We start from the raw sequence: 24,632 nt of genomic DNA, 5'->3' as shown, positions 1-24,632 counted from the left end.
ACCCGCAGTCTCCGCCCACGAAGGGGCTTCTAGTGTGTGGAAACTTTTCCTCCTTCACAGCTCCCCCCCCCCCACTGGTGCAGGTCCCGTCCCTATTCTTTTGTCTCTGTTTTGTTTTTTCTTTCGCGCTACCCGGGTACGTGGGGAGTTTCTTGCCTTTTGGGAGGTCTGAGGTCTTCTGCCAGCATTCAGTAGGTGTTCTGTAGGAGCTGTTCCACGTGTAGATGTATTTCTGATGTATTTGTGGGGAGGAAGGTGACCTCCGCGTCTTACTCTTCCGCCATCTTGAAGGTCTCTCTCTAGCTTTTACTTTTTTATAAATGTTACTTTATATGCAGCAATTTCTAATATGTATAAAGCATTATCGATGGCACTCACGTTAACCTGTGCCCTCTTCCTGAGCAACATGTACTTTTCTTATTCAGCACAAGTTATTAATTCAGATCTTGGGAACTTGCCAGTTGTCCCAACAACATCCTGTGTGTCACCGTAGAACTTATTTAAAATCCCGTGTGTATTTATAAGGAGGCTGATCCATCGTTCAGGAAAGATCAAAGTATAAGCCTGAGTCAGCTGTGCTGCCAGTTGTGTTTTTACAAAGTAATTCCTCTCAGTTTTTCCCCCTTATTTCTAGTGTGTCTCCTGGGCTTGAAGGCATGAAAGAGCAAGACCTCTGCAACAAGATAATGGCTAAAATATTAGAAAATTATAATACCCTGTTTGAAGTGGAGTATGTAGAAAATGATAACCAGAGGTGTGAAAACCGAGCGAGGCTTATCATAGTAAAAGTAAGTAACTTTGGTGTTTAATTTTCAGTATTGCTCTGTTTTTAATGGAAGATATTTAATCTCTTGTTATAAATATTCCTTATGGATATACCTTCAGATTAGTATTCCTACGTTGAATTCTTTTTACGAAATCTATTCTTTGTATCAAGTGTCTGTTAAACTGATATATATTCTTCTAAGATTGGAGAATAATTGTGGATTGATGTTTCCTTACTGCTATAAAATCATCTCAGAAGCACTTACATGAACCCAGAGGTATGGTCAGTTGGGTGCACCTGGTGTTAACAGCAGGGATACGTGCTTAGGTCTGTGTCCAGCAGTGTTAGGTTACCAAGTAGACTGTGGATTCCTGAAGACAGTATTACTATGTCTTTTTGTCTCTCTTGTTCCTGGCACACTTCCAAGTTCAACTTGGCGACTGTAAGTCCCACATATGTGGTCCTTGGTAACTGTCACCAGTAAAGGAGGCTAGTTTTAAAACCTATAGAGGAATCTTGACAATACTATCTAAATCTTTTTATCATTGGCTGATAATTTATAACATATCTTTTACACATTAGGTTAATGCATGTAGTTCTCTAAAGATTTATAACTGAGAGTCAGAGGATAAACATCCAAAGCCAGTCCTTCAGGTAGGGACTAGAGGGAAGGCGTCTTATTTCTTTCTCATTCATATTGAGGTAAATCTTGATGGAACTGATATGGGAGGTTCCTTCAGGAGGTTTCCTGAGACTTATCACATTGACAGACCACACTATACTCTTGTTGTTCATATGGCACTTGGTTTGGGCAGTGAAGGGCTATTTTCATTTCTTCTTCCAGTTGAGGCATGACTTTGAAGAAGAAATGAACGGTAAGCGGTATCGTGTAGCACCCAACCAAAACAGCAAAGACCGAAATGAGGTTTTCTTAACTAGGGCTCATGTGTGAATACAACAGACTCCCTATAGGGGACAGCATACGTATGAGAGGAATGCATTTGACAAGAATCTTGCCAACCTGATAAAGAGAACTTTAAACTGAAATCTGAGGAAAAGGAAGAACAATGCTCAGATAAAATGAGCTACTTTGGAGAATATCAAATGTAGCATAAAGTGGAGGTAATGTGGTAGCTGAGAAAATATCAGTGATTCACAAGAGAATATTAAAACAAAGTAACTTGTATCAGTTTTTCTATGAAAAATTAAAATAATTTTCTAAATAGAAAAAAATCTACCTTAAATATGTTTATCTGACTCCTATAGTGCTTTGCAAAGGGTCTCTTTTTAAAATATTAAAAGGTGACTGACTTTGTTTCAGCTATGTCACGGATAAACACTTTAACACATATACGTTTTAACTAGGGCTGGTAAGATAATATGGTAAACCTAAAATAGAATGAAAATAGATAAATATCATGTCCTAAGCAAGACAAACTTGCTGAGATACAAATAATCACTAGAATACACCAACAGGAGCTTCCATGCTGTAGAAATAAAATAACACCTGTTGAGATCTTTGGAAGAGTGCCCAGCATGGAAATCCTTGAGCTACTAGGTTTAAGCATGAGAGTACAAGATACATAAACTGAAAACACTGAGGGAGTCAAATGCAGATATCGTAGGTGGATGAATATGACTGCTACTCTCCTAATGCAAGTTTCAAATCTGGCCTAGAGGCAGATAAATGTCATCATTGGGGACTCCATGTCTATACTCTGAAGCATCATTCTGTTAAAGCAGAATACTTAATGCGGTTTTCTTTGTTTGTGTGTGGTACGCGGGCCTCTCACTGCTGTGGCCTCTCCCGTTGCGGAGCACAGGCTCCGGACGCGCAGGCTCAGCGGCCATGGCTCACGGGCCCAGCCGCTCCGCGGCATGTGGGATCTTCCCGGACCGGGGCACGAACCCGTGTCCCCTGCATTGGCAGGCGGATTCTCAACCACTGCGCCACCAGGGAAGCACTTGATGCAGTTTTTTTACTGATCTTGCTGATAGTCTTACCTGTGAGATGGTAAATAATGCAACAAGGAAGCATGGTTTTCTGGACCTAATTATAACCAATAAGGATTGAATGGAAGTTATGGAAATTAGTTTAATGGGCTGTACCAGGGTCATTTTAAGATCCATAACAATAAAGAATGTGCTAGCCATGGTTAGATATGTAAACCTGGACATTGTTTAGAAAGCAGATTTTTCTAAAATTCCTAAGACCGTAGAAACATTAGATATAAGCCAAAAGGAAGCTGGATTGAAAAGGGATTGGGAGGTTCACAGTGATATCATTAACATACTGAAAAATAGGAAGAATGGAAGAGCAGCTAAGAAAAACAAGGTATCATTCTCGTGAGCTCAGCTTTTAGAAGGATGTATACAAAAAGAGTAAACAGGCACAGAACAAGTGATAAATACACAACAGTGACAGAGACTCGAAATAGCTGAGAATAATCTGAGGCTCATAAAACACTGAGACAGAGAAAAGGGCTTTTAGAGGGAAAAAGTACTAAACCTATCCACTGACACACCTCTGTGTGCCCCAGTGTAGGAGCCCAAGTGTTGGATGACATTCTCATGATACCCTTGTGGGCTAAATGAAAATTGGGGACCCAGACAAATACAGATTTGGTTGCATTTGGACCAGGATGAAGAACTTTGACCAGAGTGTTGGAACATAGATTGCTGTTCAGTTCAGGGGAGGTCTCTACATTTGTTTGTGTCATTCTCAGTATTTTAATCATTGGCTTGAACGAGCACATACTTAGCACTTCTGTGAGTGAAATAAAGCTGGAAGAATAGGTCAGACACTGGATGGCTGGATATGTAGACCAACAAAATGGTGTGTGTGTATATAGCCCTTTCCCTATTCTTTCTTGCTGTAAAAAAACCCCCAAAACCCAGTTGTATTTGGGTCTGCAGCAGTGTGCTTAGGTCAGACGGGCCCCAACAGATGGATGAGTCATAAATGGTCTATAATACTATCTTCTTTAGTCAGTGATTGACTTAAAGGTCAGCTGTGACCCAGTTCGGGCCAAGGAGATGTAAGGGAAAGTGTGCTGGGGGCAGAGGGCTCTGGGAAATATTTTCATTCCTGATTACCAAAAAGAGAATGATTTAAGAGATCAGAGCTGTGGTTGCCTCTGGGTGGGGTTTGGGGTGGCAGCAGTGGTGATGACTGACGAAGAAAGTACCCCAGGGAGCCGTCTGGGGTGATGAAAATGTTCTCAATAGGGAAGTGGGTTATATGGGTGTATGCATTTGTCAAAACTCTTTCAACTGTACACCTAAAATGTATGCATTTTACTGTATGTAAATTATTATTTAAATTTTAATAAAAAAGAAAGAGAGTAGGCCTCTGGGTCAACATGCCCCTGCTCCCATCCTGCTATCAGATGTTCTCATATGAAAGCAGAATGCGGGGCGCTGCCACCATCACCTTTTGCCCTTGATGAATGTACCGCTGACACACTGAGGTTGGCAGCTAAAGGAGGAAAAAGACTCAGTTCCTCATCGTTGCTCATCTGCTGAGCCAACCCTCAGCACACATACCTCTGGACTTACAGTTATGAGAGGGAAATAAATGTCATCATAGGATAAACTACTTTTAGCGCAGTAGTCTCTTTCTTGCAACAAAAGCATCACGTCTGATGGAATCAGTATAATTGGAAAGTCCTCTACTTAGGTCCATGGTCAAGAGGAGACCAAAATTAATTAATAATAGTTCAATTAAAATATGCATGGATTTTAGTTAACTTCTAACACAGTATGAAATGTCAGTGTGATGTGATTGCCAAAAAAACAAAAAACAAACTGATTGATTCACTGAGTATACTGAGTAATATTTAGATTAAAGAATGTATGTCTCCCTGCACTTGGTGTAGATCAGGCAGCATCTGTAGCATTAGATCTGATTCTGAGTACTGTGTGCACCCTCTCCTGACAATCACCACTGGTCGTCGCTTATTTTCACTAAATATGTGTCTGCCTGGGTGACTGTCTTTTACTTCAGTCCCCATACTGCTGATGACTTCTAACTCATAACTCCTAGCCTCAACCTATTGGCAGAGCAATAGAGCCATATTTCTCACTACCCATGAAAAACCATATGGTGCCTGAAATTGCTCACGCTCACAACATCATCACCAAAACTTTGTCTATGTTCTACCCTCTCCAACCTTAGTTTGCCGGCCACCGGTCTGCCAAGCTGGAAGCCTTAGTTTGCCCTTAACTCCTCCACCTTTACCATTCCCGCTGGGACTCACATTCTGCCTTAGACATCGCTCTTGAAACGGGTGTCTTGTGTCCACCCCACCCCCCAGTGCTTTAGATTAGGCCCTTATTACAGCCACACAATTTCAAGCTGTTCTCCCACCTCTAGACTCACCCTCTCTCCATCTCCTTTCTACCAGTGATAGAATGATGTTCCCCCAAAACAAACCTGATCATAGCATAGTCTTGACTCAAGTAAGCAAACCGTTTGCTGTTATTGTTTTGCTTTCCCCCACTTTTGCTGACAATATACAATCAAAACTTATTTTCTTGGAATTTAGGCCCTTTATGCTCTGTCCACAAGCCAAACTTTCCCCATTACATGCTTGAATGAATTTTGAATTGTTCTTATCTTTCTATTTCTCTGGCCTCTCTTCCATTTCCTTTGAGGTCTCTTCCTTCTGAGTCAGATTTAAACATTATTTCCTAGGTTCATTCGTAGGCCTTCAGTCTAGAGCTCTCCCTGGCAAACCCTACATCTATATCTAACTACCTAATGCTCACCTGTACCTGCATGTCCTGTGGATTGTCTCATCATCTTTCCTTGCCCTTGAAGGTCACCTGTTCATTCTGCTGCTTAAGTATCTCATAAATCTCTCCCACCCTCACTGGTGCTTCCTCATAGCCTCTCATCCAGGCAGGAGAATTCTACACCTGGCCCGTTATCACATGCACCTGGTGACCCAGACGGAGTCAGAAAACTCAAGGCAGGGCTCTAAAACCTATATTTTAAAAGACTTCCTTGGAGATTGGTTCAAGATGGTGGAGTAGAAGGACATGCTCTCGCTCCCTCTTTCGAGAACACCAGAATCACAACTAACTGCTGAATAATCATCAACAGGAAGACACTGGAACTCACCATAAAGCCACCCCACATGCAAAGACAAAGAAGCCGCAATGAGATGGTAGGAGCAGTGCTATCACAATAAAATCAAATCCCATAATCGTTGTGTGGGTGACTCACAAACTGGAGAACACTTATACCACAGAAATCCACCCAGTGGAGTGAAGGTTCTGAGCCACACGTCAGGCTCCCCAACCTGGGGGTCTGACAACGGGAGGAGGAATTCCTAGGAAATCAGACTTTGAAGGCTAGCGGGATTTGATTGCAGGACTTCGGCAGGACTGGAGGAAACAGAGACTCCACTCTTGGAGGGCACACACAAAGTAGTGTGCACATGGGGACCCAGGGGAAGGAGCAGTGACCCCATAGGAGACTGAACCAGACCTTCCTGCTAGTGTTGGAGGGTCTCCTGCAGAAGCAGGGTGCAGCTGTTGCTCACCATGGGGACAGGGACACTGGCAGCAGAAGTTCTGGGAAGTACACCTTGGTGTGAGCCCTCCCAGAGTCTGCCATTAGCCCCACCAAAGAGCCCGGGTAGGCTCCAGTGTTGGGTTGCCTCAGGCCAAACAACCAACAGGGAGGGAACCCAGCCCCACCCATCAGCAGACAAGCGGATTAAAGTTTTACTGAGCTCTGCCCACCAGAACAACAGTCAGCTCTACCCACCACCATTCCCTCCCATCAGGAAACTTCCACAAGCCTCTTAGATAGCCTCATCCACCAGAGGGCAGACAGCAGAAGCAAGAAGAGCTACAGTCCTGCAGCCTGTGGAGCAGAAACCACATTCACTGAAAAATAGACAAGATGAAAAGGCAGAGGGCTATGTACCAGATGAAGAAACAAGATAAAACCCTAGAAGAACAACTTAATGAAGTGGAGATAGGCAACCTTCCATAAAAAGAATTCAGAATAATGATAGTGTAGATGATCCAGGACCTCGGAAAAAGAATGGAGGCAAAGATTGAGAAGATGAAAGAAATGTTTAACAAAGACCTACAAGAATTAAAGAACAAACAAACAGAGATGAACAATACAATAACTGAAAAAAAAAAACTACACTGGAAGGAATCAATAGCAGAATAACTGAGGCAGAAAAATGGATAACTGACCTGGAAGACAGAATGGTGGAATTCACTGCTACAGAACAGAATAAAGTAAAAAGAATGAAAAGAAACGAACACAGCCTAAGAGACCTCTGGGACAACATTAAACACACCAATATTCACATTATAGGGGTCCCAGAAGGAGAACAGAGAGATAAAGGACCTGAGAAAATATCTGAAGAGATTATATTCCAAAAGTTACCTAACATGGGAAAGAAAATAGCCACCCAAATCCAGGAAGCACAGAGAGTCCCATACTGGATAAACCCAAGGAGAAACACACCAAGACACATAGTAATCAAACTGGCAAAAATTAAAGACAAAGTATTGAAAGCAGCAAGGGAAAAATGAAAAATAACATACAAGGGAACTCCCATAAGGTTAACACCTGATTTCTCAGCAGAAACTCTACAAGCCAGAAGGGAGTGGCATGGACTATACTTAAAGTGATGAAAGGGAAGAACCTACAACCAAGATTTCTCTACCCAGCAAGGATCTCATTCAGATTCCATGGAGAAATCAAAAGCTTTACAGACAAGCAAAAGCTAAGAGAATTCAGCACCACCAAACCAGCTCTACAACAAATGCTACAGGAACTTCTCTAAGTGGGAAACACAAGAGAAGAAAAGGACCTACAAAAACAAACCCAAAACAATTAAGAAAATGGTCATAGGAACATACATATCGATAATTACCTTAAACGTGAATGGATTAAATGCTCCAACCAAAAGACACAGGCTTGCTGAATGGTTACAAAAACAAGACCCATATATACGCTGTCTACAAGAGACCCACTTCAGACCTAGGGACACACAGAGACTGAAAGTGAGGGGATGGAAAAAGATATTCCATGCAAATGGAAATCAAAAGGAAGCTGTAGTAGCAATACTCATATCAGATAAAATAGACTTTAAAATAAAGAATGTTACAAGAGACAAGGAAGGCCACTACATAATGATCAAGGGATGAATCCAAGAAGAAGATATAACAATTATAAATATATATGCACCCAACATAGGAGCACCTCAATATATAAGGCAAATGCTAACAGCTATAAAAGAGGAAATCAACAGTAACACAATAATAGTAGGGGACTTTATAACACCTCACTTATACCAATGGACAGATCATGCAAACAGAAAATTAATAAGGAAACAAGCTTTAAATGACACAATAGACCAGATAGATTTAACTGATATTTATAGGACATTCCATCCCCAAACAGCAGATTACACTTTCTTCTCAAGTGTGCACAGAACATTCTCCAGGATAGATCACATCTTGGGTCACATATCAAGCCTCAGTAAATTGAAGAAAATTGAAATCATACCAAGCATCTTTTCTGACCACAACGCTATGAGATTAGAAATGAATTACAGGGAAAAAAACGTAAAAAACAAACACACATGGAGGTTAAACAATACGTTACTAAATAACCAAGAGATCGCTGAAGAAATCAAAGAGGAAATTAAAAAATACCTAGAGACAAATGACAATGAAAACACGATGATCCAAAACCTATGAGATGCAACAAAAGCAGTTCTAAGAGGGAAGTTTATAGCTATACAAGCCTACCTCAAGAAACAAGAAAAATCTCAAATTAACAATCTAACCTTACACCTAAAGGAACTAGAGAAAGAAGAACAGACAAAACCCAAAGTTAGCAGAAGGAAATAAATCATAAAGATCAGAGCAGAAATAAATGAAACAGAAACAAAGAAAACAATAGCAAGGATCAATAAAAGTAAAAGCTGGTTCTTTGAGAAGATAAACAAAATTGATAAACCATTAGCCAGACTCATCAAGAAAAAGAAGGAGAGGACTCAAATCAATAAAAGTAGAAATGAAAAAGGAGAAGTTACAACAGACACTGCAGAAATACAAAGCATCCTAAGAGACTACTACAAGCAACTCTATGCCAATAAAATGGACAACCTGGAAGAAATGGACAAATTTTTAGAAAGGTATAAACTTCCAAGACTGAATCAGGAAGAAATAGAAAATATGAATAGGCCAATCACAAGTAATGAAATTGAAACTGTGATTAAAAATCTTGCAACAAACAAAAGTCCAGGACCAGATGGCTTCAGAGGTGAACTCTATCACACATTTAGAGAAGAGCTAACGCCCATCCTTCTCAAACTCTTCCAAAAAATTGCAGAGGAAGGAATACTCCCACACTCATTCTGTGAGGCTACCATCACCTTGATAACAAAACCAGACAGATACTACAAAAAAAGAAAATTACAGACCAATATCACTGATGAATACAGACGCAAAAATCGTCAACAAAATACTAGCGAAGAGAATCCAACAACACATTAAAAGGATCATACACCATAATCAAGTGGGATTTATCCCAGGGATGCAAGGATTCTTCAGTATACGCAAATCAGTCAATGTGATACACCCTATTAACAAATTGAAGAATAAAAACCATATGATCATCTCAGTAGATGCAGAAAAAGCTTTTGACAAAATTCAATATCCATTTACGATAAAAACTCTCCAGAAGGTAGGCATAGAGGGAACCTACTTCAACATACTAAAGGCCATATACGACAAATCCACAGCAAACGTCATTCTCAATGGCGAATAACTGAAAGCGTTTCTCCTAAGAGCAGGAACAAGACAAGGATGTCCACTCTCACCACTATTATTCAACATAGCTTTGGGAGTCCTGCCCACAGCAGTCAGAGAAGAAAAAGAAATAAAAGGAATACAATTGGAAAAGAAGAAGTAAAACTGTCACTGTTTGCAGATTACATGATACTATACATAGAGAATCCTAAAGATACCACCAGAAAACTACTAGAGCTAATCAATGAATTTGGTAATGTTGCAGAATACAAAATTAATGCACAGAAATCTCTTGCATTCCTATACACTAATGATGAAAAATCTGAAAGAGAAATTAAGGAAACTCTCCCATTTACCATTGCAATAAAAAGAATAAAATACCTAGGAATAAACCTACCTAGGGAGACAAAAGACCTGTATGCAGAAAACTGTAAGACACTGATGAAAGAAATTAAAGATGATACAAACGGATGGAGAGATATACCATGTTCTTGGATTGGAAGCATCAATATTGTGAAAATGACTATACTACCCAAAGCAATCTACAGATTCAAAGCAATCCCTATCAAATTACCAATGGAATTTTTTACAGAGGTAGAACAAAATGTCTTAAAATTTGTATGGAGACACAAAAGACCCAGAATAGCCAAAGCAGTCTTGAGGGAAAAAAATGGAGCTGGAGGAATCAGATTCCGTGACTTCAGACTATACTACAAAGCTACAGTAATCAAGACAATATGTTACTGGCACAAAAACAGAAATATAGTTCAATGGAACAGGATAGAAAGCCCAGAGATAAACCCACACACATATGACCAACTAATCTATGACAAAGGAGGCAAGGATATACAATGGAGAAAAGACACTCTTTTCAATAAGTGCTGCTGGGAAAACTGGACAGCTACATGTAAAAGAATGAAATTAGAGCACTCCCTAACACCATACACAAAAATAAACTCAAAATGGATTAAAGACCTAAATGTAAGACTGGGCACTATAAAACTCTTAGAGGAAAGCATAGGAAGAACACCCTTTGACATAAATCACAACAAGATCTTTTTTGATCCACCTCCTAGAGTAATGGAAATAAAAACAAAAATAAACAAATGGAACCTAATGAAACTTAAAAGCTTTTGCACAGCAATGGAAACCATAAACAAGACAAAAAGACAACCCTCAGAATGGTAGAAAATATTTGCAAACGAATCAATGGACAAAGGATTAATCTCCAAAATATATAAACAGCTCATGCAGCTCAATATTAAACAAACAAACCAATCCATATATAGGCTGAAGACCTAAATAGACATTTTTCCAAAGAAGACATACAGATGGCCAAAAGAACATGAAAAGCTGCTCAACATCACTAATTATTGGAGAAATGCAAATCAAAACTACAATGAGGTATCACTGCACAGCAGTTAGAATGGGCATCATCAGAAAATCTACAAACAACAAATGCTGGAGAGGGTGTGGAGAAAAGGGAACCCTCTTGCATTGCTGGTGGGAATGTAAATTGATACAGCCACTATGGAGAACAGTATGGAGGTTCCTTAAAGAAGTACCATATGACCCAGCAATCCCACTACTGGGTATATACCCAGAGAAAACCCTAATTCAAAAAGACACATGCACCCCGGGCTTCCCTGGTGGCACAGTGGTTGAGAGTCCACCTGCCGATGCAGGGGACGTGGGTTTGTGCCCTGGTCCGGGAGGATCCCACATGGTGCGGAGCGGCTGGGCCCGTGAGCCATGGCCACTGAGCCTGTGTGTCCGGAGCCTGTGCTCTGCAACAGGGAGGCCACAACAGTGAAAGGCCCACGTACCGCAAAAAAAAAAAAAAAAAATTCACATGTACCCCAATGTTCATTGCAGCAGTATTTACAATAGCCAGGTCATGGAAACAACCTAAGTGCCCATCAACAGATGAATGGATAAAGAAAATGTGGTACATGTATACAATGGAATATTATTCAGCCATAAAAAGGAACGAAATTGGGTCATTTGTAGAGACGTGGATGGATCTAGAGGCTGTCATACAGAGTGAAGTAAGTCAGAAAGAGAAAACAAATACTGTATATTAACGCATGTACATGGAATCTAGAAAATGGTACAGGTGAAATGGTTTACTGAGCAGAAATTGAGACAGAGAAGTAGAGAAAAAATTAATGGACACCAAGGGGGGAAAGCAGCAGGCGGTGGTGGTGGTGGTGGGATGAATTGGGCGATTGGGATTGACATGGATACACTGATGTGTATAAAATGGATGACTAATACGAAAAAAAAAAAAGTTTGATAATGGAATGTACTTGGAATCTTTGATCACCTAAGGCAGTTCCTTGAACGTTGTAGGTGTCTAAAATAATATTCAGTAATTCTTTGCCAATTGTTGATCTTAGTGAACTAAATAAGGCTTTTGTGTTAGCTTTCTTAATAAGTTATAACACAGAGAAAAGTGCATAAGTCATAAGTTTAACTATAAACTTATGACTTATGTGAGTTATGTGAACTCCCACTAGCATAAGCACTACTGAGATCAAGAGACAGAACTTTCCCAGCACCTCGGAAGCCTTCCTCATACCATTTCCTGGTCATGGCCCCTCCTTTCTGCCCCCAAAGTAACCATTATCTTCGCCATAAATTTGTTTTGCCCAGTTTTGAATTTTTTAAAAAGAAACCATACAATATATATCATTTTATGTCTGCTTTGTTTTGCTGAATATTGCTCATGAATTTTATTTCTGTTGTTGTTTGTAGCAATGCTCACTTATTTTTATTGTCTTCTATATTTTATTATATAAATGCAAAATATATTCTAATGATGAAAAAATTTAAAAAAATAAAAGGCTTCCTTGGTAATTTCAAATAATCAACCAAATTTGGGAATTGATTGCGCCTCGGGAGACTACTACAGTAGCATTTTTACTGGTTTCCCTGACTCTGCTCTGGCCCTTGACACCATCTTCCATCTTCTACTGCCTAAGTTACTTCCTGTCATGCAAATATGAACGTACTACTTCCCATATCAAAATTCTTCAGTGGATCCTCTTCACCTATCCTTATATCTCAATCTTGGCTTGACAGACAAGGCTTTCCATGATTTGAACTCACACTTCTTTCCCACCACTCCTGCCCATACATTTGGTGTTCTAGCAGTCATTGATGGAAACCTATCACAGTATGTTTTCTATCCATTGAAATTGTAGAAACCATGCCATTTCAGGCCTCGTGCTTGTCAAGCTGGTGAACATATTGCCTGACACTGAAAATTCCTTGATTAATGACTGGACTCATTATATTACTGAAAATATGTCTATGATCATAATTTCTACAGAGTATAAAAATAATAACAATGAATGTCTTCAAATTAATTGAGTGGAACTGGGAAACATGACAATTCACTGAATACCTCATGACTTCCATATCTAAGAAAAGGTATCAGATACTTCTAAAGTGTTTAGCTGTTCTGGAAAGAGCACTGATATTAGGTTAAGAAGGCTTGTGTCTGTATCCTGGCTACTCAGCAATGTGACTGGGTAATTTATAATATCTCTGTTCCTCTTTCCTGCTATATAAAATGGTGAAAGTCCTATAGATTTGTTGTGGGATTTAAACCATTAATACTTGTGGAAGTATTTTCAAAGCCAGTTAAGTCGTATAGAAATGTAAAGTATTGCAACTTTTTTGGGGGTGGGGTGGGGTGATAATACAGGGTGAAGAGTAAATGATGAAGCCTTTGGCTTACTTTTGAAACCATCTGGTCAGAGATACTTTAGTAAATATATTAATAAGCTTAGAGCGTGGAGTTAAGAATTCTAGTTCTAGAATCAGATTGGCTTAGAACTTACAATTTGTGTGACTGGGCAAATTATTCAATCTCTCCTTCAACCTTGACTTCCTCATCTGTAAAATAAGAAAAATATCTGTAACTAATTTGGTTTGTTATGATTAAATGAGATAATGATGGCCAGTTTTCAGTAAATTTTAGCTTTTAAATAAAGAAATTATTAGGGTCACATCACCTTTATGATATCACCTTACTTCCCTTTACCTTAAAGGGTATCAGGCTTGATAACAGAAGGAAAACAGTCAAAAGCAGAAAAATAACGTTGCCAATCAGATGTGTTACTCATGATGGAACACCTGCTACTTCTAGACATTTTTCACTATTCAGTATTCCAGTTTTCTCAGTATAGTTAAATTAAGCATCTTTTTATCTTTGGGAAGCAACAATCTGATTGCATCCTCAATGGACAGAAGAGTGTAATTTTAGTATTTAATGTATCTCGCCAGATCTGCTTTTTAAAAATGAATTAATTCATAAACCATAAAACTCTTTGAAGTGGAAGTTTTATGGATGAATGGGGTATTAAGTGGCTCTGTGAAAAATGACTGGGATTTCAGCAAGTTGCTGGGGTGAGGAAGGGAGGTGTGGGGAACAGAAACCCTTCTAGGTAGAAAGGATGTTTTAGGACATGGAGGGTTCGTGTAGTGGTGACTGAACATTTCTGGCTGGACCATAGGAAGTAGCAGGAGAAAGCTAGATACTAGAGTTAAGTTAGGATGGAGTTGAACTAAGTAGCTAAAACTTATAGGAATAGGAAAATGACAAAAGGTTTTAAGAACAGGATGGATTTGATTTAAACTATACTTTAGATTTTTACTTTATCCCTTTGGCACGAGCAGGAAGTTGATGTGATCGGTAAAAGCATGTTTATAGCAAGCTGTCAGTCTGTTTCTGCTCAGCTGACTCTGGTCAGGGCTGCAAAACTGATCGTGGCTTCTGTAACACACTCATCGGCCTGCCTTCCAGACAGGCTTCCTCTACCAGGAGGTCAAAGCAAAGATAAGGACAAAGGTGTACCTGCATGCTTCCTCCTGCAGCTCCATTTCCCTGCCATTCTCTGTGTGTGAACCTTGGGCCCTGCAGGGTTTTTCCAGATTTTGCAGTGGTTTGGCCATGTCTACCACATCTAGCAACTTCAGTCATAGGAATTTTAGGTAGACCTCTCAGGACTGTGACATTTGGGGAAATCTGTAGTCTGCTGGAGGTCTGAGAATGTGTATGTTGGCTGTTGGGCTTTTGGTCCACATTTTGTTGAATTTGACAAGTAGTATTCACAGTTGGTTGTCTACAGTTATGGCCATTTCTTACTCAAGGTGAAGCTTTCTTTTCTCTTTTTCATTACTTTTATTGTGGGTTTCAAAAAAGAGCATAAGTGGAAGTGCCTTTATTTTGTGAAACTGGAAAGTCAGAGCTATATTTCTGAATAAATGGGTTAAGAGAATCACATCTTTCAAGTAGGCATCTAATAGCCATAGTTTAATTTCTCCAGCTTCAGAATAATTTTAGAGTTTTTCTCATAAGATGACTTAAGTTCAAACTTTAGTGAAGCTTTTCCCTTATCTGCACTCAAGAATTAACTTAATCACCTAAATACTTACATACACAAAGTTTGGTGGCAAGAATGTGGTTGAAATGACGGACCGTGAAATCTAAGCTGCTTTCATTAAAAATCGTCAGGTGCCTACCATGTGCAAAGCATTGTTCTAGGAACAGGGACTACGTCAGTGAGTGACAGACAGAAGTCTCTGCCCTTTGGAAGCTTGTATTCTAATGAGGGTACAGTAAACAAGAGGCAATAAACAAAGGATTAAGGAAATGGGTACTTTGCCAGGTGGTGATATGTTCTATGGAGAGAAAGCAGGGGAGGACAGAAGTAGTGCTGGTAAATGTCATTTGCTGATTTAAATAAGATGAACAAAATGTCTCATCGACGAGGGACGTCTGAGCAGAGACTTGAAGGAGGTAAAGGAGCAAACCTTGAAGACCCTTGAGAGAGAAGCACTGCTGGTGGGGGAGAAGAGCTATACAGAGGGCTGAGATGAAAGTATAGCTGGTCTGTGTGCTGAGCAGAGTTACAAAGGCTGGTGTGGTTGGATTACAGTGAGCAAGGGGGAAGGTGAGAAGAAAAGGGGTCACATAGACAACAAGGGACCAGATCGTGTATGCTTTTACAGGTCATTGTAAGGACCTGCATTTTTATCCTGGCACTTTTTAGTTAGTATCGATCAGAAGAGTGCCATGATAGGACTTATCTACTCCAAGGATTACTCTGACTGCTAGGCTGAGAATAGACTCTTGAGAGGGATAGGCAGAAACAGGGAGACCCACTGGGAGGTTATCACAGTAGTCACCTTAAGATACAATGGCAGCTTGGACCCAGGTGATGGCAGTGAAGATGGTGAGAGGACCTGCAGTGTAAGTTAGGATATGAAAGAGCAACACCGTAGAAGGCCCTGGAGACTCCAGGTAGGCTGGAGAATGTTTGAGATGAGAGTGGGTGAGGAGGCCAGCTAGAAGAGTAGGGGGCTGTGAACAGAGAGTGGGGTGTTTCCAGTAGTCATTTTGGAGGTGGAACTGTCTGGAGGGATGATGAGGTTTAAGTTGTGTTTATGAGAAAGAGTGACTGACATGGAAGAAAAAGAGAAAATTATTGGAAAAGAGATGGTTAAAGGATGACAAAGATGATGGTTTGTCCATATTGATCCTGAATTTACCCAAGAGGGTAGTAGATACTGAGGCATACAGGAAGACTGTGCGTTTGGTCTACCTAGTATATCCACGTTATCTATATGCTTTGTGCATAAATTACAAGTATATATACTTAATATATAGGGTTAATGTAGAGCCTCATATGTATGTACATACACAAAATAATGTGATTAATATGTTACTAAATATCTATCTAGAAGTATCTAGATGAGTCTGTATTCCAAACAAACATTTTGTGAGAATGTTTTTACTAGACAGTGTGTCGCTATCGCTTAGCATATCTTTGGGAATTTATTTAGAAATTGTCTTCAAATATATGTCATTCCTTTGTCCTATTTTTTTATACATTGTTGGACTGGGAAATCCTTGTACTTTAATGCTTTATTTGATTACAAAAAGTAGTCAGTAATCGTTCTGAGCCACAGCAGTTCACTAAGTTGGGGACTAGTGATTAAATATTAACTTTTGGTTTTAAAATTGAAATCTGGTTGTAAAATAATTATGCTGATTTTCCTGTGTGACTCACATGCAAACTCTCAAAACAGTTACTTTAAAATGTTTTGAACAAAAGGAAAATCTTAGAACAGTGATTAGTTAAGGGACGTACTCACATCAATATATGTTTTGGCAAATCTGATTACAAAGCTTATTCCATTCCTGTAGAGTCATTTATCATATAAACTGGTGTATCACATACATTTCCTAGAACATTTCCCATGTCTTTTTCATGCTCAAAAACATTGCGTGTGTCTCCATTTTTTCATTTAGAGCTATAATCTAAAATTAATTGCAACACGTTCACTTTTCTTTTTTTTTTTCATTTAATGCCTACTCTGTGTACAGATCTGGACTAAGTGCTGGACCTCTTCAGAAAATAAGACGTGTGTCTGTCCCTAAGGGAATTTGCAGTCTACAACACACAGACAAAATCAGTGCAGGAACAGAGGGGTGAAAAGGAGAAGGGGGACTTTATGCAGATACTGTGCTGAGTTCTTCTATTCCTATGGTCTCATTTACTTCCCAAAGTAATCCTGGAAAGTAAGTGACCTTAATTCTGGTTTGCAGATGAGGGAATCTAAGGAGTAAATTATTCCAGGTCAGTAGCAGTAAATGACAGATGGGTTTTGAATTCAAAGCACTGATTACAGGCGAAGTACAGAAATAACCCAAATTGTGGTTCTAAATTGGAATATCAGTACCGTGAACATTTATACATTATTCATTCTGTATCTATTATAGCAGTTTAGTATCAGGGAAGGACTTGAATTCTGTTGTTCTGACTCTAGTCCTACATGTTGTTACTACTACTGGTCTTTTTTATAGCCCTTCAAGAATACTCCAGACTGGGTAGCAGTAGAGTCATAATGGAAAATAAAAAATGTCTTGGTTTTTATGTTGTTGTTTGATAGTTGTGATTTAGCTGTGGTGTCTCTCTGTGTGGGTGAACTTACATAGCAAGAATGACTAACTTGTACCCACCCAAATCTGTAGGTTATCATTTTGAGCACCGAGGAACTCAGAGGTGACACTAAATTCATCTGCTCGTTTTGTCAGATCAAACTGTTCTTCGGATCGTGAGCTGTGCCTTTTAGATTGCTTCTAAGTTTGAAGGTTAAAAAATATTCAATGATGGTTAATAAACGCAAAGATAAAATAGCACGATAGAATGTCGTTTGCTTGCATGACTCAAATGGGCACCTTCCAGTAGTGGAAACTGATTAGATTATCAATAAGTATAAAGTATTAGGTAATAAAAGTAGTTTTAAAACTTATTACTTAACCTTGGGGTACTTTTATGGCTCCAGTTTTTAGATCATAGTCACATTTACAATTCAGATTACTAATTTTTTCTCCCTAGACATTTTGTTTTGTAGAGTGCTTACAGATAAACATTAGAAGGTCATGTCTGCTCAGAAATCATTGGAATAGATTAGATATATACGTGCCAGGTGTTAAATTCCTTCTTTCCTATTGTGAGGAATGCTTAACAGAAGATAGACTAAATTGCTCTTGCTTGTGAAAACATTATTATACTGTATAACCTTTAAACTACTTACAGTGAGAAAGCAATACTTTGGGACTGACACCTCAGAAATCGCCTACTTTAAATCATTATATTGTGTATATTTGGCAAATAGGGGCACTCAGTAAATAGCAAGAGAATATTTGAAGATTTTCAAAGATTACTTGTATTGGCTTTAGAACTGAATTTCTGCTACTTTCATCAGTTGGCCTCGTAGGGATAGAGGTTATACTTCTGTGGACCAGAAGTGCCTAGAAAGTAGTATCCCTCCAGGAGCAGCCTTTAACCAGTGACTGAGGAGTATGGAGGTATAAATTCCCAACCTTACTCCTTGGGTGGAATAATTCTGGGGTGTGTATTTTATAGAGTTTCCCAGAGCTTCCCCCTAGGTTGAAGCTTTAGAACCACTGAAAAAGCTCTAGTAGCTTAATAATGACACCCCTTAATAACTACCTACTCCCTCCATTATTGTCCCATTCCCCTGCTGAACTACCCATATCAACTACCTGCCATCGATCCTGTTGCAGGGTCTACTTCTGGTTGGGAGAGTGGAGGTCCAACTAGGACATCTCAAATTCTCTTCCCCCCCCCCCCCAGGAAGCCCTCTCTCATTCTCCAGGTACAGTTAATCCCCATCTCCTGTGTTGTCTTAGGGTGCTCTCTCTCTCCTATGAGAACAAGTCTCACCTTCTGCCTGGGAAAGTTGGTTTTTTCTCTTGTATTGCATTATAAGTTCTTCAAAGTTAAGAAAACTATCTCATATTTACATGTACTTTGGGTTTTCTCTAAAAGTTGTGGAATCACTCATACGTTCTTATGTCTTCCAAAGCACTTATTCTAGTTCCTTATATTTACTCAGAAGTATCAATTGAATTGCACCATGTATGTATAAATAAAAGTTGACTCAAATTTATTTCAGGAAAGTCATAGTAACTCTTTGGCGCATTAGTAATCATTCACATTTATAAAGTATACGATAAAAGTTTGCTTAACGGAACTCCACCTAACTAATTTGCTAGATTAATCAATTCTCTGCATTTGTTTTGAAAGCACAGTGACTGCTCTCCATTGGCAACTCTGAAGGCTTGTGGCTAACAGACTATTCTCTTATATACTTTAAAAAAAAAATATATATATATATATATATATATCTTTATTGGAGTAAACTGCTTCACAATACTGAGCTAGTCTCTGTCCCACAACAAAGTGAATCAGCCATATGCATACATGCCTCCCCATATCCCCTCCCTCTTGAGCCTCCCTCCCACCCTCCCTATCCCACCCCTCTAGGTGGTCACAAGGCACTGAGCTGATCTCCCTGTGCTATGCAGCTGCTTCCCACTAGCTATCTATTTTACATTTCGTAGTGTATATATGTCCATGCCACTCTCTCACTTCGTCCCAGCTTACCCTTCCCCCTCCCCGTGTCCTCAAGTCCATTCTCTGTCTGCATCTGTATTCCTGCCCTGCCACTAGGTTCATCAGTACCAATTTTTTTTTTTTTTTAGATTCCATATATATGCGTTAGCATACGGTATTCGTTTTTCTCTTTCTGACTTCATTCTGTATGACAGACTCTAGGTCCATCCACCTCACTAGAAATAACTCAGTTTCACTCCTTTTTATGGCTGAGTAATATTCCATTGTATATATGTGCCACATCTTCTTTAAACATTCATCTGTTGATGGACATTTAGGTTGCTTCCATGTCTTGGCTGTAGTAAATAATGCTGCAATGAACATTGGGGTGCTTGTATCTTTTTGAATTATCTCCTGAGCAGATATATGCCCAGGAGTGGGATTGCTGGATCATATGTTAGCTCTATTTTTAGTTTTTTAAGGAACCTCCATACTGTTCTCCATAGTGGCTGTACCAACTTACGTTCCCACCAACAGTGTATGAGGGTTCCATTTTCTCCACACCCCCTTCAGCATTTGTTATTTGTAGACTTTTTTTTTTTTTTTTTTTTTTTTTGCGGTACGCGGGCCTCTCACTGCTGTGGCCTCTCCCGTTGCGGAGCACAGGCTCCAGACGCGCAGGCTCAGCGGCCATGGCTCACGGGCCCAGCCGCCTGCGGGGTTCTCCCGGACTGGGGCACGAACCCGTGTCCCCTGCATTGGCAGGCGGACTCTCAACCACTGTGCCACCATGGAAGCCCTATTTGTAGAATTTTTAAAAATTTTTTATTTTATTTTCTGCTGCGTTGGGTCTTCATTTCTGTGTGCAGGCTTTCTCTAGTTGCTGCAAGTGGGGCCTACTCTTCGTTGCGGTGCACGGGCTTCTCATTGCGGTAACTTCTCTTGTTGCAGAGCACGGGCTCTAGGCACGCAGGCTTCAGTAGTTGCAGCACGTGGGCTCAGTAGTTGCGGCGCACAGACCCTAGAGCATGCAGGCTTCAGTAGTTTAGCACGTGGGCTCAGTAGTTGTGCACGGGCTTAGTTGCTCCACAGCATGTGGGATCTTCCTGGACCAGGGATTGAACGTGTGCCCCCTACATTGGCAGTCAGATTCTTAACTGCTACACCACCAGGGAAGTCCTGTAGACTTTTTAGTGACAGGCATTCTGACCAGTGTGAGATGGTACCTCATTGTAGTTTTTATTTGCATTTCTTTAATAATGTTGAGCATCTTTTCATTTGCCTTTTGGCCATCTGTATGTCCTCTTTGGAGAAATGTCTGTTCAGGTCTTCTGGCCATTTTTTGATTGGGTTTTTTTGTTTTATTGTTGTTGAGTTGTGTGAGCTGTTTGTGTATTTTGGAAATTAATCCCTTGTCAGTTGCATCATTTGCAAATATTTTCACCCAGTCTGTAGGTTGTCTTTTTTCTTTTTTTTAATGGTTTCTTTTGCTGTGCAAAAGCTTATAAGTTTGATTAGGTCCCATTTGTTTATTTGTGCTTTTATTTCTATTGCCTTGGAAGACTGACCTAAGAAAATATTTTTACGACTTATGTCAGAGAATGTTTTGCCTGTATTCTCTTCTAAGAGTTTTATGGTGTCATGTCTTATATCTAAGTCTTTAAGCCATTTTGAATTTATTTTTGTGTATGCTGTGAGGGTGTGTTCTAACTTCCTTGATTTGCTTGCAGCTGTCTGACTTTCCCAACACTACTTTCTAAAGAGACTGTCTTTTCCCCATTGTATATTGTTGCCTCCTTTGTTGAAGATTGACTGTAGGTGTATGGGTTTATTTCTGGGCTCTCTATTCCATTCCATTGATCCATATGTCTGTTTTTGTGCCAATACCATGCTGTTTCGATTACTGCAGCTTTGTAGTATTGTCTGAAGTCTGAGAGAATTATGCCTCCAGATTTGTTCTTTTTTCTCAGGATTGCTTTGGCAATTCTGGGTCTTTTATGGTTCCATATAAATTTTAGGATTATTTGTTCTAGTTCTGTGAAAAATGTCATGGGTAATTTGATAGGGATCACATTAAATCTGTAGATTGCTTTGGGTAGCATGGCCATTTTAACAATATCAATTCTTCCAGTCCAAGAGCATGGGGTATCTTTCCATTTCTTTGAATCACCTTCAGTTTCCTTTATTACTGTTTTGTAGTTCTCAGCATATGTCTTTCACCTCCTTGGTGAGGTTTATTCCTAAGTATTTTTTTTTTTGGATGAGATTTTTAAAAGGATTGTTTATTTACATTCCCTTTCTGATATTTCATTGTTAGTGTAAAGAAATGAAACTGATTTCTCTGTGTTAATCTTGTATCCTGCTACATTGCTGAATTCATTTATCAGTTCTAGTAGTTTTTGTGTGGAGTCTTAGGGTTATCCATATTAATATAGCATCATGTCATCAGCATATAATGATAATTTTACCTCTTCCCTACCAATCTGAATACGTTTTATTTCTTCTTCTTGTCTGATTGCTGTGGCTAGGACTTCTAGTACTATGTTGAATAGAAGTGGTGAGAGTGGGCATCCTTGTCTTGTTCCAGATTTTAGCAGGAACACTTTCAGCTTTTCACCATTGAGAATTATATTGGCTGTGGGTTTGTCATAAATAGCTTTTATTATGTTGAAATATGTTCCCTCTATACTCACTTTCATAAGGATTTTTATCATGAATGAATGTGGAATTTTATCAAATTTTTTTCTGCATCTATTGAGATGATCCTGTGGTTTTTGTCTTTTCTTTTGTTGATGTGGTGTATCACATTGATTGATTTGCATATGTTGAACTATCCTTGTGACCCTGGGATGAATCCAATTAGGTTGTGGAGTATGATCTTTTTTATGTGTTGTTGGATTTGGTTTGGTAATATTTTCTTGAGAATTTTTGCATCTATATTCATCAAAGGTATTGGCCTGTAATTTTCTTTTTTGGTGGTATCTTTGTCTGGTTTTGGTATCAGGGTGATGGTGGCTTCATAGAATGTCTTTAGGAGTATTCCTTCCCCTTCAATCTTTTGGAAGAGTTTGAGAAGGATCAGTATAAGTTCTTCTTTGTATGTTTGGTTGAATTCACCTGTGAAACCATCTGTTTATGGATTATTGTTTGTAGAGGGTTTTTTTAATTACAGATTCTATTTCACTACCAGTGATCAGTCTGTTCAAGTTATCTATTTCTTCTTGATTCAGTTTTGGTGGTATGTATATTTCTAGAAACTTGTCCATTTTTTTCTAGGTTGTCGAATTTGTTGGCATATAATTGTACAGTTTCTCTTATGTTTTGTGTGTGTGTGTGTTTCTGTCGTATCGGCTGTGATTTCTCCTCTTTCACTTATTATTTTGTTCACTTGGGTCTTTTCTCTTTTCTTCTTGGTGACCCTGGCCAGAGGTTTGTCAATTTTGTTTACTCTTTCAAAGAACCAGCTCTTGGTTTTATTCATTTTTCTATTTTTTTATCTCTATTTTATTTCCTCTCTGATCTTTATTATTTCCTTCCTCCTGCTGACTTTAGGTTTTCTTCTAATTCTTGTAGGTGGTGGGTTAGGCTGTTTATTTGAGATTTTTCTTTTTTCTTGAAGAAGGCATGTATTGCTATGAACTTCCCTCTAAGAACTGCTTTTGCTGCATCCCATAGATTTGGTATGGTTCTGTTTTCATTGTCATTTGACTCAAGGTATTTTTTAATTTCTTCTTTGATTTCATCATTGACCTATTGTTTTTTTAGTAGCACGTTGTTTAGTCTCTATGTAATCACTTTTTTCTTGTTTCTTTTTCTGTGGTTTATTTCTAGTTTCATGCCATTGTGGTCAGAAAACATGCTTGAAATAATTCTATACTCCTAAATTTGTTGAGGCTTGTTTTGTGCCCTAATATGTGGTCAATCCTAGAGAATGTTCCATGTGCACATGAAAAAAAAATGTTTTCTGCTTTTTTTGGATGTAATATCCTGAAAATAGCAATAAAGTCTAATTTGAACCACCATTTATTAAACACCTACTGTGTAGCAGTTAGTATTCTGTGAACTGGAGCTATAGCATTTAATTTTTTTAAAAAAATCTCTGCCTTCTTGGACTTTGCCTCTTTAGGAGGGGGACACAGACAGTAAACAATTAAGAAAATTAATATGACATTTGATGATACATTCTGTGAAGAAAATTAAAACCATGATAAGGACTTGAGATTAATGGTATATGAGAGGAGAGAGGGAAGTTGGCATCACTATTTTCTATAGAAAATTGAGGGAAGCCCCTCTGAGATGAGTGGAGATCACAGTGCTGTGGTGGAGCAAGCCATATAGAAATGAGGAGGAAGAGCATCCCAGGCAGAGGGACCAGCAGATAAAAAGGCCTGAGTCTGGCACTCGCTCACTCGCCTCTGACAACAGATTCAAACCCCTGTGCAAATCAGTAAAAGGTAGAGCTTCTTCAAGACTGTGAAACAAGAAAGCATGGTGGGCTAATATGCACATATATTAAGAATAGATCTGAAATCACCAGAACAACATATGGACACCTAAACCAGTCTTAAACCAGTTGTTACTGTTACAGAAGTAAAGCAAGTTGAGAGTAACTAGGGAGAGCTGATTCTGATGAGGTTGTTACAAAAAGCCTCTCCAAAGAGGTGACAGAGGAGCTGAAGGAAGAGAAAACTGTAATGGATTGTAATGATAAGATCAGAAGCCTAGATTCTAATGTTTAATGATGTTTAAATCTTTAACCATCTCTTGCTATATTCATTCTCATTCCTTTTTCTTTAATCAGAAATGACTGGTTGCCATTCTCTGTAAAACAATTTTCAGCATTCTCTGTAAAGCAATTTTAAAAGACAATTAAGGTTGTACTTGTGACTAGTGTAGTTGCAGTTTATAAAGTAAAAGTAATGAGTCCAAAATATATCTGAAACTTAACTACTTCTCACCTCTTCCCTTTATATTTCCCTGGTCCAAGCCCAAGAACTACAGATTTCTTCCCAAAAGTTTACATAATGAAAATCTGTTAAATGCTATTTTAATTCAATTTGTTCCCTTTATTTATGTAAAGATAACATCGTATTACTTTTGAGTTTTTTTTTTTTTTTTTTTTTGCGGTACGTGGG

At 39.0% G+C, this 24,632-nt stretch overlaps 1 protein-coding gene across 4 annotated transcripts in view; it reads left to right on the top strand.

The window, feature by feature from the left end:
• Positions 1–24,632, top strand: part of FAM13A (family with sequence similarity 13 member A) — a 357,629-nt gene that overhangs the window by 139,449 nt on the left and 193,548 nt on the right. For all 4 annotated transcript variants that reach the window (XR_003795603.1, XM_029235387.1, XM_029235388.1 and 1 more), the window contains exon 5: positions 635–788. Coding sequence is in view for 3 of the 4 variants with exons in the window: in XM_029235387.1 (XP_029091220.1) it covers positions 635–788 (154 nt within the window). In the remaining variant the exon portion in view is untranslated. The remainder of the gene's footprint in view (positions 1–634; positions 789–24,632) is intronic.

This window comes from Monodon monoceros, unplaced genomic scaffold (assembly GCF_005190385.1).
Source record: "Monodon monoceros isolate NGI ecotype Baffin Bay Population unplaced genomic scaffold, NGI_Narwhal_1 Super_Scaffold_20, whole genome shotgun sequence".
NCBI classification, from domain to species: domain Eukaryota; kingdom Metazoa; phylum Chordata; class Mammalia; order Artiodactyla; family Monodontidae; genus Monodon; species Monodon monoceros.
Note: the sequence above shows the minus strand (reverse complement) of the source record. Positions and strands in the feature narration are given on the sequence as shown.